We start from the raw sequence: 14,142 nt of genomic DNA, 5'->3' as shown, positions 1-14,142 counted from the left end.
GCATGAGTCGACGAATGAGGTGGTCAAGGCTCCTGCGACTTCCGAGGTTGCCTCTATTGGTGAGACCGTTGAAACTGACGAGTTCGAGCCACTCATCATTCCACCAGATGCTAGCCTGGACGAGAGGCTTCGCATCCTTACAGAGCATAGTGAAAATTATGGGAAGCATTTGGCAGCTTCGATCGAGAAAACGGAACAATAAATTCGCGAGTTTGATCAGCGAATGATTCGGAATACCGAAGAAGCCAAAGCGCAAGCACAAAATCTCGCCAAGACAGCCATAGTGCACGCGGACAAAGTTGCTGCTGCAAACTGTGCTCAATACAGAGAACTCTTGGGTGCTGTTAATACAGTTAACACCCAGAGCAAAGAAACTGCGGCCGGAATCGCGGCCATGCGGACAGAAGGGTCAAACCTCGCGACTGAGGTCGCCATGCAGAGAGCTGAGTTAAACCAGGCTAAAGAGGTTCTGAATAAAGCTCTAGGAGATCCTAACGCCATCCTCGGCACGCTTGGCCAACCCTCTAGTTCTGGCAAGTATATACCACTGAATGCTCGGGAAAAAGATAGCAGCAGCACGGCCACACCTTCTGCAACGGTGACTGCCGCATCAGCTAAGAGTAAGGAAAGAGTCCTGGTAATTGGTGGTAACAAGGCCACTCCACCGGCCCAACAAAAGAATAAGACTCAGACAACCGGTGAAGTTACTCCTGCTGATCCTGCTATATTTACTCAGTATGACAGTGATGGGGCAGAGAATATTTATCAAGAGCTCCCGGGAAATTGCTATGGCATTGATCAGGCTGGCAATCCAATCAAGATAACAGCTTTGGTAAATGACGTAACCCCGCCATCAATGATTCTTCAGCAATCTGTTAATCACCGGACTGTTCGCCTTGGGGAAGGAACAGCGACTGCTAGCCAAGCTATACCCTTGCAGGCTGCTCGCCAAACTGTGGCGACACCTCCTCCTCCTGGCCCAGAATACGTGAGAAGCGAAGAAGTAGAGGAGATGATCAGATTGGCTAACCCTAGGGCCCAACTCGATGGAGTTTATGAGGGGCCTTTCCCACCGCATATTATGCTCGCGCCTTTTCCTAGAGGCTACAAAAATATTATATTCTCTACTTTTTCAGGAGAGGATACTAAGAACGAGACAACTCATCTAGTCAGGTTCAGGGTGCAATGCGGCTAGTATCAGAATGATGACATCCTCAAATGCAGGATCTTTGGTACTTCTCTTTCTGGAGCTGCCTTTAGATGGTTTTCTAAGCTCCGACCAGGAACAGTGGTCGATTGGCCCGCAATTGAAAAGCTCTTCCAAGAAACTTTCGGAGCTATAGAGCCTGAGGTTGACTTGGCCTTTCTCACTCAGATGGCCCAGCAGCCCACCGAGTCTGACGTTGCCTATCTTCAACGCTTTCATATTCAGAAAGCCAAACTGAGTGTAATCCTGCCTGAGAAAGAATTAGTCAAGTTGGCAGTTAAGGGTTTGGAACCACGCCAGCGAAAGAAGCAACATGGCAGCATGATCCAGTCAATGGGAGAACTTATTACAGAGGTGGGCAGTTTTGAACATCTTCTCAAAGAGACTGATGCCAGAAAGAATGTGTCCAAAGGGACATATGTGTCAGGGAAGCACCGCACAGTAGCGGCGTTGAACTACCAGCCGACTACCTATGATCCTTACTACCACCATCAAGAGGAAGAAGTGCTCCAAGATGAAGATGAGGAAGAGGAAAATGACGTTTCTGCATTTGAGCTGACAGGAAGGAAGAATTCAACCCTCAAGCAATTGAAAATATCTAAAGAGCCTGTCAAACTTAAATCTGCAGCCTTCACCAAGCCTGAGTTCACGACGTATACATATGATGCCAACAAGGCACATGAGATTTTAGATGAGATGATCGCCGCGAAGATGATGAAGACAGATTTTGGACCTTTCCCGCGACCAGATCAGCTGAAAGGAAAGAAGTACTGCAAATTCCACAACTTGTGGAACCATAACACGGCTGATTGCGTGAAGCTAAAGGACCAAATCCAGGTGTGGCTCAATAATGGTAGTTTGCAGGTGGAAGCTCCGGCGACCGCGGCGACCCTAGTAGACCTGAACCCTTTTCCTGACACCGGGGTCAATATGGTTGATGTGAACTGGACCAGGCAAAACCAGAGGAAACCAACCCTAGACTTGACCACTGAAGGAAAGGGAGAGAGTAAGGACAAGGTCCCAGAAAAGAAGAAGCCTAGAACTGTCAGCGAGGCCTCACTAGTTGTCCTATGCTCGCGATGCAAAGAAGAATGTGGCATCCAAGTGTCGCCTGAGGAAGTCGAGCAGACGTTTCATTTTGGCTCTTTTCCACCATTCAAGTGGGCTTCGCCATCCCGAAATTATCAGCCTTCTAGCCCCAGAGCCAGAGATAAAATGGAATCACCGCCATCTCCAAAGGACTCCAACTTGTTCAAGAAGCTGAAAGCGGCCGCGACCGAACAGAAACAAGAGGGGAGAGCTAAGCACGAGTATCAAGACATCCTGATCAAACCATACATTCCACCTTCTTCAACGTCCTCCATCAAGGAAGGCAAGTGGTACACCAGAGAGAAGGGGAAGGCAGTGGAAATTAGCCCCTCCAAGAAACGAAAGCTGCAGCGCAGGTTTGGGGAAGCTAAGCGAGCGCTAGAGGCTCTGGATCAGGGCATGATTAAGCCTTCGCAACTGGTCAAATCCCCCGAACAGTATCAGAAAGAGATGGAGGCACTAGCGGCTAAGCCATTGGTGGCCCCCCGCAGTTTTCAAAAGCAAGCGCACTCAGAGACAGGGGCCTCTAAGCCTAGTGTTTTCTGCAGGATCATGAAAGAGAGGATACCTCCGCCAGATAGGAAAGAAAACTCGCCAACTAGGCGGCCACATGTCAGGCGCAGGTTGTTTCGTGAGGAATCCGAAACCAAATCCTCAGTTTTCGAGAGACTGGGAGGCAAGGACATCACTGCAGATGCCTTACAGTGGCGACCTAAAACGGTTCAAAGTCTGCTAGTCGCACCCCCAAAGTAGAATCTAACAGAGGAACAAGGGTCGGACTCACCAAAGCAGGTGGGCGCGGTGTCAGAACACAAACAGTGTGAGGTAAAGGGTCTTACAGAAGAATCATTAGTAGACCGGTTGGCTAAGCAATTCAACACCAACGTCCTAGTCGACGAGCCCAAGCTCAACCTCGAGGATGACATGGATGAGACAGATGTGGTTGATACCTCCTACAACTTGGTTTATGTGCTTCTCGCGAGGTATGCGCTGCCAGTCGCTGCGCAAGAATGTGAAGAAATTGAGGAAAGTAGTGCACAACCTTTGCAGATTACCTCAGCAGTCACGACACCTGTAGAAGAGGCTGTGTTCTTGGAAACAAAGGACGCCAACACCTGCTATGGTCCAACACATGAGACCTCTATATATCACGGCGGAAATTAGCAAGATCATGGTCGATACTGGAGCTGTGGTTAATGTCATTACTACAAGGACTATGCACTTGCTTGGAATTAAGAAAGAAAAGATCCAGTCTACGTCCCTCACGTTGAAGAACTTCGCGGGGACTGTAACGAAGACATTGGGCTTATTATTCCTGCGTATCAAGGTCGGCCCTGCGGAGGGGGTTTACGCTTTCTTTGTTACGGATTGCTACGCGGCCTATAGCGCCATACTAGGCCGAGACTGGATTCACTGGAGCTATTGTGTTCCGTCTACTCTCCACCAAGAACTAATTATGTGGAACAGGGTAACAGATAAAGCTGAGGTGATTAAAGCAGATCCTCGCCCATTCCCGGTTTCTGCGAATTATGTAGATGCCAGATACTACTTGGAGCCAATCACTCCATTGCACGTCAGTGACATCGATGACAAAGGCCGCCCCACAGGGGTGACGGCCTCTAAATTGGCACAGTAGGGGCTTACGCTCGCAAAGGAAGGCCTGGAGAGGGCTGGCCACGCTGTGCCCAAACCCTTAAACGATTAATGGATTACGACCTTCCAGAGGAAGGAATAGAGGCCTTCCACTCGTTGTACGAAAGACTATCCTCGTACCTGGTGGAAAAAGAGGCCTATGATCGCGTCGCGACTGTAGAAATTGTCAATGAAGAGTTCTCTGACCAAGAACAAGAAGACGAAGAAGAGATTCAGCTGGCTCCGGCAGCGCTGGATGATACTCCTCCTAAAGTCAGGGACCCTACCGAGAAGGTCAATCTTGGAACAGTAGATGAGCCTATGGAAGTGGCTATCAGCGCTTATTTAGAACCTAGCGTGAAACAGAGGCTCAATGACTTACTACTAGAATTCAAAGACTGCTTTGCGGAGAAATATGAAGACATGCCCGGCCTGTCACTGGATTTGGTATGCCATCAGCTGCCCACACTCCCTGACAAGAGGCCGGTGAAGCAAGAGCCGTGGAGAATGAACTTTGAGACCCAAGTTCTGGTCAAAGAAGAAGTTGAAAAAATGCACAAGTCGGGCATTATTAGGGTAGCCAAATACAATCAGTGGCTATCCAACATAGTGCCTGTTCGCAAGAAAAATGGCAAAATGAAGGTCTTCGTGGACTACAGAGACCTTAATGTCGCTACGCCTAAAGACGTCTACCCCATACCGGTCGCGGATATGCTGGTAGACGCAGTAGCAGGACATGAATTGTTGTCCTTCGTGGACGGAACTGCAGGGTATCACCAGATTCCGGTCGTGGAGGAAGACAGACACAAGACCGCGTTCCGTTGCCCACGGTTCGCGGGAGTTTTTGAATATGTGGTCATGCCTTTTGGACTGAAGAATGCTGGGGCCACATACCAGAGAGCCATGAACCTGATTTTCCATGACATACATGGGAAGATTTTAGAGGTTTACATTGATGACGTGGTCGTGAAGTCTAAGAAGCGAGGGGATCATATTGTGGATCTCAAAAAAGTCTTCGAGCGCATGCGGCAACTCAAGCTCAAGATGAACCCCGCCAAATGCGTTTTCAGAGTTCAGGCAGGAGATTTTCTGGGATTCATTGTCCATCAGAGGGGTATTGAGGTCCCTGAGGATAAGGCAAGCGCAATTATCAACGCATCTCCCCCGTGAACAAAGAAGGAGCTACAGCGTTTGCTAGGAAAGATTAATTTTTTGAGACGTTTCATCTCTAACTCTGCAGGTAAAATCCAGCCCTTTTCCCCACTACTGAAGTTACAGGGACAGAATGAATTTGTGTGGGAACCTAAACATCAAGAGGTTTTTGACAACATTAAAGCCTATTTGGCGAGCCCGCCAGTGCTCGTTCCCCCTAGGGCTGGATTTCCATTGAAACTGTATATTTCAGCAGCTGAGGCTTCCATTGGCAGCCTACTCGCCCAAGATGATGAGGAGGGCGTCGAACATGCCATTTTTTACCTCAGTAGGACACTTACAGATTGCGAAACAAGGTACACTCTAATGGAAAAGCTGTATCTTACACTATACTTCTTAGCATGCAAATTGCGACACTACATGTTATCCTTTACCACTTGCATCATTGCTCAAACCGACCTGGTCAAGTATATGCTCTCGCGGCCTATTTTAAGAGGTCGTATGGCAAGTGGGTACTCGCCTTGTCCGAATTCTCGCTGCAGTATGTTCCAGAGAAAGCAGTAAAGGGGCAAACCATCGCAGACTTTCTGGCACATCAACCTATGCTGGACGTCCCGATGGTGAGAGAATTGGAGGTCGCCACCGCAATAATGACCAGACCAGACTTGGCGTGCATTCCAGAATACGCCATGTTGTATCAGGCCACAGTCTCACTCCAGCCCTGGGTATTGTATTTTGACGGCTCAAGAACGGAAACATTAGCAGGGGCAGGGGTTGTTCTAGAAAACCCAGCAGGCGATCGTTTTTCATATTCTTTCCAGTTAGAATTCCGGTGCACTAATAACCAAGCAGAATACGAGGCCCTCATTATAGGCCTCGAAGTGTTGCTGGAACTAGGAGTGAGGGACATCCAGGTACGCGGCGATTCTTTGTTCGTGATCAATCAACTTCGCGAAAAATACAGGTGTGCAAGCTGCTTGCTCGTACCTTATCTGAATCACGCCGTTGAGCTTCTGGACCAATTTGATGACGTGGATTTGGAATACATTCATCGCGAGCGCAACTTTGCGGCCAATGAACTCGCTCAACTGGCTGCAGGTATTACTTTGAAATATGGGGTTCGCGAGCGAATCTTGAAGGTTGAGCGACGCACGCTGCCTTTGTGGCTCGCGCGACCTGACTTACTAGACGATCCAGTCGTCGCGGTCCTAGAGCCTATTGACATAGATTGGCGCATCCCTTTGATAGATTACCTAAAGCAGCCAGATCCCACTGCAGACAGGAAGATCCGCTTCCTTGCACTAAATTACTTCATCAGAGGAGATGAGCTGCGCTGACGCGGCGAAGATGGCATAGATTTCAGGTGTGTATTTGGCCACGACGCAAAGCGTTTGATGCGAGAGGCACACGCCAGCATATGTGGAGCCCATCAAGCGGGTCCAAATATGCGCTGGCTCATCAGGCGACATGGGTATTATTGGCCCAGCATTTTGAAAGACTATATATCGTTTGCGAAAGGCTATCAGGATTTCCAGGCTCATGGACCAGTCCAGCACGTTCCTAATATTCCCATGCAACCTATTATTAAACCTTGGCCTGCGCGAGGCTGGGCTTTGGACTTGATTGGAATGATTCATCCTTATTCGTCACTCCAACACAAGTTCATCATCGTCGCTACTGATTTCTTCACTAAGTGGGTGGAAGCTGACCCTTTGAAGGAAGCCTCTGGAGCGACCATTCGCCAATTCATCTTTCAAAATATTATATGCAGGTTTGGCGTCCCTGAAGTGTTGGTCTCGGACAGGGGGGCAGCATTTATGGGTGGTGACGTGGAGAAACTCGTCAACGACTTGGGCATCCAGTTTGTCCATATCACACCCTATTACGCTCAATCTAATGGTCAAGCGGAAGCCAGTAACAAGATTATCATCACCCTGCTGAAGAAGATGCTTGTTGAAAACCCTCGCCAATGGCACAAGACATTGTATGAAACGTTGTGGGCTTATCGCACTTCCAAGCGAAATCCTACTGCCACAACGCCCTATGCACTCATGTTTGGTCACGATGCGGTTTTGCCTTTGGAGATCAATGTTCAATCTCTGCGCGTCCAAGATCAACATCATTTGCTTGGTGAAGATTATATCCAGGCTATGTGGCAGGAGCATGAAGACCTTAGCGAACAGCGCTTAGAGGCTTTGGACAACTTAGTGATGGAAAAGCAACGCATAGCTCGCGCCTATGATAAGCGGACTCGAGGCCACAGTTACAAAGAAGGTGACCTAGTTTGGAAGGCAGTACTTCCATTTGGCGAGAAGTTGACTGGTCGTGGTAAATGGACCCCGCGCTGGGAAGGGCCCTTTATGATTCACAGAATTCTGGAACGCGGGGCTTTTCATCTCAAAGATTTGGATGGTGACCCCCACCGCAACCCTATCAACGGTAGGTTCTTAAAGAAATACTACCCCAGTGTGTGGGAATTCGAAGATCCCCCAGATCCTTCAGTTGCTGGGACAGGGGGGCAACCATACTGTTCCTTGGCTCGCATAATCCCTTATACTTCGGCCTTTTCAGTGGCCTCGTTCCGCCTAAGAACACTAGGGGGGCAACCCTCTATGCATAATGGCCTTGTTTGCGGCCATTACATTTCGCCAGTGGCCATTCCTTGTTTGTGGCCATTACATTTTGCAGTAATTTAACTGTCAATTTTTCTGTTACATTGTAATTCTTCGTTCAATATCATTGACAATATGTGTCAGGAATGTATGTAAGGGCCTATACCAGAGGCCTTATTATATCATAATTTTTAAGCGTACGAGCAAATAATAAAACTCAGAAAAATTTCATTCATAAAGTGGCTTTGCGGCCAAAAAAGTACAATGTGTTTGAGACAATTACATTTACGGTTTACAAAGCCAAAAGTGGCTAAAAAATCATAAGGATTTCAGATCTTCTAAGGACTTCTGGATCTCGCGGCAGGAGGAAACCTGTGAGTTGATCGCTCTTACTCTTCCTTCCTTCACCCTCCTCTGATTTGAGTCGCAGTTGCTATCATTTGTACTGGAAGAAGAGGGAAGGAAATAATCCATCGCAACCCTTCCAGTTGGTTATCCTCCGGGATGGAGATGGAATCAGCGCTTGCATACGACCAAGGTGCCTCATCTACCTCCAGGGGAAAAACAGAAGTCTGTTCGTCGGACCCTGGAGGTAAACCGCGGAAGAACAACGGTCGGCCTCGAGTGGCCTTCCACCCTTCTTCGTTTTGCTCCGCGCAGGGAAATCTGAGGAGAGGGACTCCCCAGAATGTGGTACCCCGAGTTAGGAGCGCCGCGTGTTCTTCAGCCTAACTGAAACTGGTGAATCCCATCCGGATTTCCAGAGACCAAAGACATGCGGCTGGACCTGAGATTAGGCCATAAGGCCTACCCAGGCATTGAGATTAAGCCATAAAGCCTAAGGTTTAGAAGCTAAGGGTGAGATCGTAAGGAGAGGATTTCAGAAATAGAAGGAAAAGAAGCAGGGCTTGCAAAGTTGTTTCTGCGTAAGCCATGTTTGCGTGTGTTTTCATTTCTCCAAAGTACAAATATTTATAGGGCCAACCTCAGTGGCTTCAATCTTTCGATGGGCAGTTGAAACAATTTCAACGCCATCAATGAGAGTATCAATAGAATTGAATGCTATGATCTCGGAAAGGAAGGAAAATTGAAAACGCGTGGGAAGCGGAGCGGTCCTTGAGGAGGTAACCGCTCTATTTCGAGGTTATCATTTCAAAATGGTTTTAATATGCAATAAAGGCAAAGTTGAACGCTTAACTGCCTGTAAATCTGAAAATATTTGGGCCAGGTAATGTGGGCCAAATATTTCACTAAACCATAATAATAATATTAATCCTAATATTGTTCATACAAAATTTGGGCCCCTAAAGTCCTCGGCCTGCATAAGTTAAGCGAAGGAAATGTTCATCTAGATGAAAGCTAACATCAGCGGCAGCTTGTGCGGCCTGTTGGACTGCCACGCGAGCTTGGGTCAGTTCTTCAGATAGCGTCTCGAAAGCGGCGAGGGGCTGCTCCAATTGAGGTTCCTCATGGGCAAGCCTAATCGTCACATCAGTTAATTGGGCCTGAAGATCCTGAATCTGGGACCAAAGATGATTTCTCGCGAGCGTTAGATCCCTGATGAGATTAGCTCGGTTGCCCAAGAAATCACGCCCAATGTCCGTCTGTTGAGCAAGAGTCTGGTAATGCGCTTGAGTCTGCGTAGCCTGCACTGTCGCGACCGCCCTCTCAAACAACATCTACTAGTGTTGTTTGAGACATCGTAGTCTATTAAAGGATTTGGTACATACAGGGTTTGGAAAATTTCCGCAATGTCGTAGCTGTAATGAAATTGTCATGAGGTTCGTCAGACAGTGGGTTGGAGATGTTTCTTTTTAGGGCTGGTGGAGTAGTTATAGTAGTTATAAGAGAGAGATTTCCTAACTGAATAAGAAAACTATTTTATTTTGGATTAATCGAAATTCGAGTCTAGCATCTAGTAATTCAGATTGTGGTGCTCTCGGTAGTGAGAATTACCTGGGTATATGGATTAAGAATATCAATTGGGGCAATAGAGATCAACAAGAACGACATGGATTCAACCAGATTTCAGATCTATGACTATTAAAGAAGTGTAGCTTCGGCTAAAAACAACTTGAGTGTGATGCATCTTCTTCCGGATATGATTCGTTGAGCTGGAGTAGAGTTAGTAGTTGTTATAATTCTTGCTTGCACTGGATTTTTGAGGACGTGGTATAGGACATGGTAGTTAAGCGAGTACTAACTTGTTAGAATTATTAACAGTTTTGATCGGAGGCATTTGTAAATAGTAAATTTCTTGTGACACATTTGATTTAGAAAAGTTTTCCACATTATCGTATTTATAAAAGTTTTTGAGTGAGGTGTTATATGTGTGGCCAGTAAGGTAGCTATCAAATGAGTTTTCTTAGTCGACTCGGAACGTCATCTCAAGGCTAGACTAATGATTTTAGTCAGGTATCAGAGTAGCGCAGCAGAAGTGTAGTGGCCCCATAACCTACTTGATTATGAACTTATTGGTTCGTTTGAGGTTGACCTTTATATGTTTGACAACTATGGGATCTTTATGTGAACGACCTCTGATTAGAAATTTAAGCACAAACAAACAAGGAAGGAAGTGCTGTCCTGTAATAGCTAAGGAAGTTTGTTTTAGAATTGTCGATTAGCAATGATCATCTTGTGGTTATCATAATATTGATGGTGATTGGGTTGGATCTTCACTAAGCGACTTTTATGAGAAAGTTATGAATGCTATAATTTTAACAGGGTGATTTGTGATGACAATACCATGTGTTATCTGAGCTAACCATTGAAATGAATTTTCTTTTACCCCGGAATTCATGTACTTGCGAGTTTATGGTGCTACATGGTTCAACAAGACAAGTGATTCAACTTTGGACGTTGATAATTTTGGATTATAAGCAAGTTTTCACTACTTTTGTAGTGAAGATCATAAGAGTTGATAAGTTTTGAGATTATGGTATTTTGAATCAAATGGTGTGCCCTTTATTTTCTAACCGGCATGAAATTTTGAGGGCGAAATTTTTATAAGGAGGGGAGAATGTAACATCCCGTATCTTAATTCACCGGTTTACTAGTCATTTGGACGGTAAACGATCCTTACTTTCACTTTTACTGTCGTTTTGATACTTTTATTGGCCCTAAAAGATGACTTTTTCTTCGGGTCAGAATTTGAGGAAACTTTCTTCATGAAAATCGTAGAGGACATTAAACGGAGCGCGTGCATATGTGGTGCGTAAAAATCGGAGTTCGTATGCCAAAATTATGGGTATTTTCGTGTGAGGGGTATTTTGGTCTTTTCATCACACCTTAATTATAAGGGGCTGATCAGCCCCATTTCCAGCCATTCTCCCCATCCCTTACGACAGAAACCAGAAAGAAAAAGAGAGAGAGAGAGAGAGAGAGAGAGAGAAAGAAAGAAAGAAAGAGATCTTCCCGTGTCGATTCCGGCAATTTCTGGCAGCAAAAATGGTATCAATCTCTTCCTTACCTCATGGGTTTTCTTTTAAGTATAATATTGCATAGATTTATTGGAGGATTTTTGAGATTGAAATCCGGCCACTATTCACAAATTGGGGTTTACTGTTTTCTTAATTGTTGAGGTAGTTCTAGTTGTTTTCTGAACTTGGTGTAGTTGAGAAAAATGCTATGGGGGTTGAGATGAAGCTGCTGCCAAAATTTGGTGACCATCGGAGAAGTTGACCGCCGCGTGAACAGTGCGGTGCGTGAACAGTAGTGGCGTTTAAACAGAATTTAAATTCTATTTTTTTTTAGCTAGTTAAATCCTATAATTTTGTAGAGATTGAATATGTGAATTTGGTTGGAATTGGAGAAGTTTTTAATCGATTATGAATTTCTGAAAATTTAGGATTCCGATTATCGATTTACGAGAATCCGACCGTCGGATATCTCTCGGTTCTGCCTTGGAACCTTTAAATTAACGAATTGGTATTAGTGGTATAATTTGGGTTGAATCCGAGAAGAATTAGAGAAATGTTATATGAGGATTCGATTTTGAGAATCGTATTTAATTAGAATAGTTATTCATGGAATATAATTGTGTACAGGGCGACATACCGAGCTATTGCTCGATGAAGGAACTCGTATGCGTGATCGTCGGAATAGTACTGCGAGTGGACTTTTGTTTTTAAGAATTGATGCATGCATTTATTTCTTAAAGTAATGCTCTATTTATTTATCAATTGACATTTCGAGCATGTGATTCAATCTCGGAGATTGTTTTCGCTTTATCTCACATAATTACTTTCGATAATGATTCGTTTCCGAAGTTGCTTATGATTTATAATTTTAAGTGATGAATTATTTTTATTTCCGAGGTGATTTCCGGAATTATACTTTTAATTATATTCTATTTCGATTTGAGACTTTTTTGAAAGAGTTTTCGAAATGGGATTTCGATGGAGTTGTTTTTCCTCATTTATATATCGACTTCGGTTTTGGCATTGGGAATGCCTTGATGATGATTTTGGAATTGGTTTTGTTTCGGTTTACGGATATCATGTTTTTTTTTTTTATTTCTTCCTATTTATTTGAACTTGAGATTATCTTGGCGTGTGGGACACGTCGTTAGAAATTCATTTGCGAGAGATGGGGAAGCCTTATGTATTTATGGATTTACTTGGTTTTCGGATTTCTTTTGCCATACTTTGGGTGACTATTATCATTGCTAGCATTGATCTTCCGCCTTTGTGGCGAGGTGATGGGATCACCGAAGCCCGTCCGCCTTTGTGGCGCTGGTTACTCTCTTTGTGACAGTAATGCTGAAGCCCAGTATCCTAATCACTACACATAGTGGCGTGTGGGTATATAACGGGAGTATATGGGAGTACTTTGGCCTGGGAGGCTCACTCGTATGGCTATCATCTTCCCCTGCTCATTATATTCTTGACTAGCGGGGCTAGTCCGATTTCCCGTTTAACCAGCGGGGCTGGTCTTATTTCCAGAGTATCGGAGTTTCAATCTTTTCTTATCGTTGCTTGACTAGCTGGGCTAGTCCGATTTTCACTATAGCCAACGGGGCTAGTCTTATCTTCTTGAGAAATGAGATTTCGGTTTTACGATATATCTTTTCGAATGTTGTGACTAGCGAGGCTAGTCGGTTTATCGTTTGAAATCCTCGGATTTAAAGCTAATTGTGTTTTCTAATTGTTGCATGCATCAGTTTTTAATGAAATAAATGTGGGAAAGTATGAAATTCTTTTCCTTTAAAATTGTTTATTTTTGTCCACTCACGCTAACGTTTTTCGTCTACTTTCCCCTGGGCCCTTCGGTTTCAAATGCCCAGTTTGCAGGCGAAATTAGTTGAGGTCGGGCGTACATGGAGTTGAGGCATAGTCAACTGTATGGCTTCCGCGTTTGCCTTTGAATTAGGTTTTCCTTATTTACCTTTCTATTAGAATTGCTCTGATTACCTGTGGGATTAATGTTATTCAAGTTGTGTTTTGTGTTATGTGAATTGGACGATGTTGTGATTTGGGGAGCAAGGTGACTCCAGGAGAATAAGGATGAATGACTTAGAAGTGTAAATTTCCTTTCTACAGGTTTTGGGTAGTCCATTTTAGGGGAAGTTCTGCCAAATTTTTTTGAAGAATTTCTTCTAAGGTGGGCCCCGCAGGGCCACCTCGGATTTCAGGGTGAAATCTGGGTCGGGTCCTATCAAAGAAGAATAAGAACAAGCGATTAGTCGGACACCGATCTGGAATCCACTCAGGCTGAATTAGAGGACACCGACGACCTCATATCTCCATGAGGAGCGTAAGGTCGCAGGAGTTGAACGACGCGACGATATCGAAGACACCGATCAGATCAGATCAGCTTCATCTTCATCCTTCTCGCCATGTGCGGCGGGATCGTGAGATAGCCGGATTGGTATTAGAGGCGGTAATGGAGATGGAATCGGTGGCGTTGAGGAAGGGTGCTGCTGGAGCCGAGTGAGATGGTGAGGAAGGGAGTTGCTGGAGCCAAGCAAGACGGTGAGAAAAGGTTTTCTCGTCGGCGAGAGAGAGAGAGAATGAATATCTTCACGTTTTGGCGAGAGATTGATCGATGGAGTTAGTTTTTTTTTTTCATGAAGGGTAAAATTGTCAGGGAGGGAATAATTTGGACTCTCAAGTGGCCTTATCTGTACAAGAAAACTTTGGTGGCCTTATGACTAATTTAAGTTTCAAAATAACACTTCACAGTCTCGGTTTGGTTTTCGATAAGAAACAAAAGGTCAAAATGGCAATTGAAAAATATTAAAAATAAAATTAATTTTAAAAAAAACAAAAACAAAAACAAAATGTGGGTAAGTAAGATTAACTGCTCTAGTTGACAGTATTTTTGTTTTGTTGGAGAAGAATTATTAACAAAAATTCAAAAAATTAAAATTATTTCTACCTACAAAAATAGACTAAACAATAAAAGAAAAATAAATTAACGCAAGAAATAATGTTAAAAACTTTCCCACAT

The 14,142-nt window shown here is 44.7% G+C and overlaps 1 protein-coding gene across 1 annotated transcript; it reads left to right on the top strand.

Annotated features, from left to right (window-relative positions):
• The first annotated feature begins 4,000 nt into the window (after window positions 1-4,000).
• On the top strand, window positions 4,001-6,417 carry LOC133737271 (uncharacterized). The gene is made up of 5 exons (XM_062164869.1): window positions 4,001-4,237; window positions 4,388-4,645; window positions 4,826-5,042; window positions 5,169-5,436; window positions 5,481-6,417. Exons 1-5 carry the CDS (start codon window positions 4,001-4,003, stop codon window positions 6,415-6,417), a joined length of 1,917 nt encoding a protein of 638 aa, XP_062020853.1.
• Window positions 6,418-14,142: the final 7,725 nt, after the last annotated feature.

The sequence above is a fragment of the Rosa rugosa genome, chromosome 3 (assembly GCF_958449725.1).
Source record: "Rosa rugosa chromosome 3, drRosRugo1.1, whole genome shotgun sequence".
NCBI classification, from domain to species: domain Eukaryota; kingdom Viridiplantae; phylum Streptophyta; class Magnoliopsida; order Rosales; family Rosaceae; genus Rosa; species Rosa rugosa.
The sequence above is the reverse complement of the archived record's forward strand: the minus strand, read 5'-3'. Positions and strand labels throughout refer to the sequence as shown.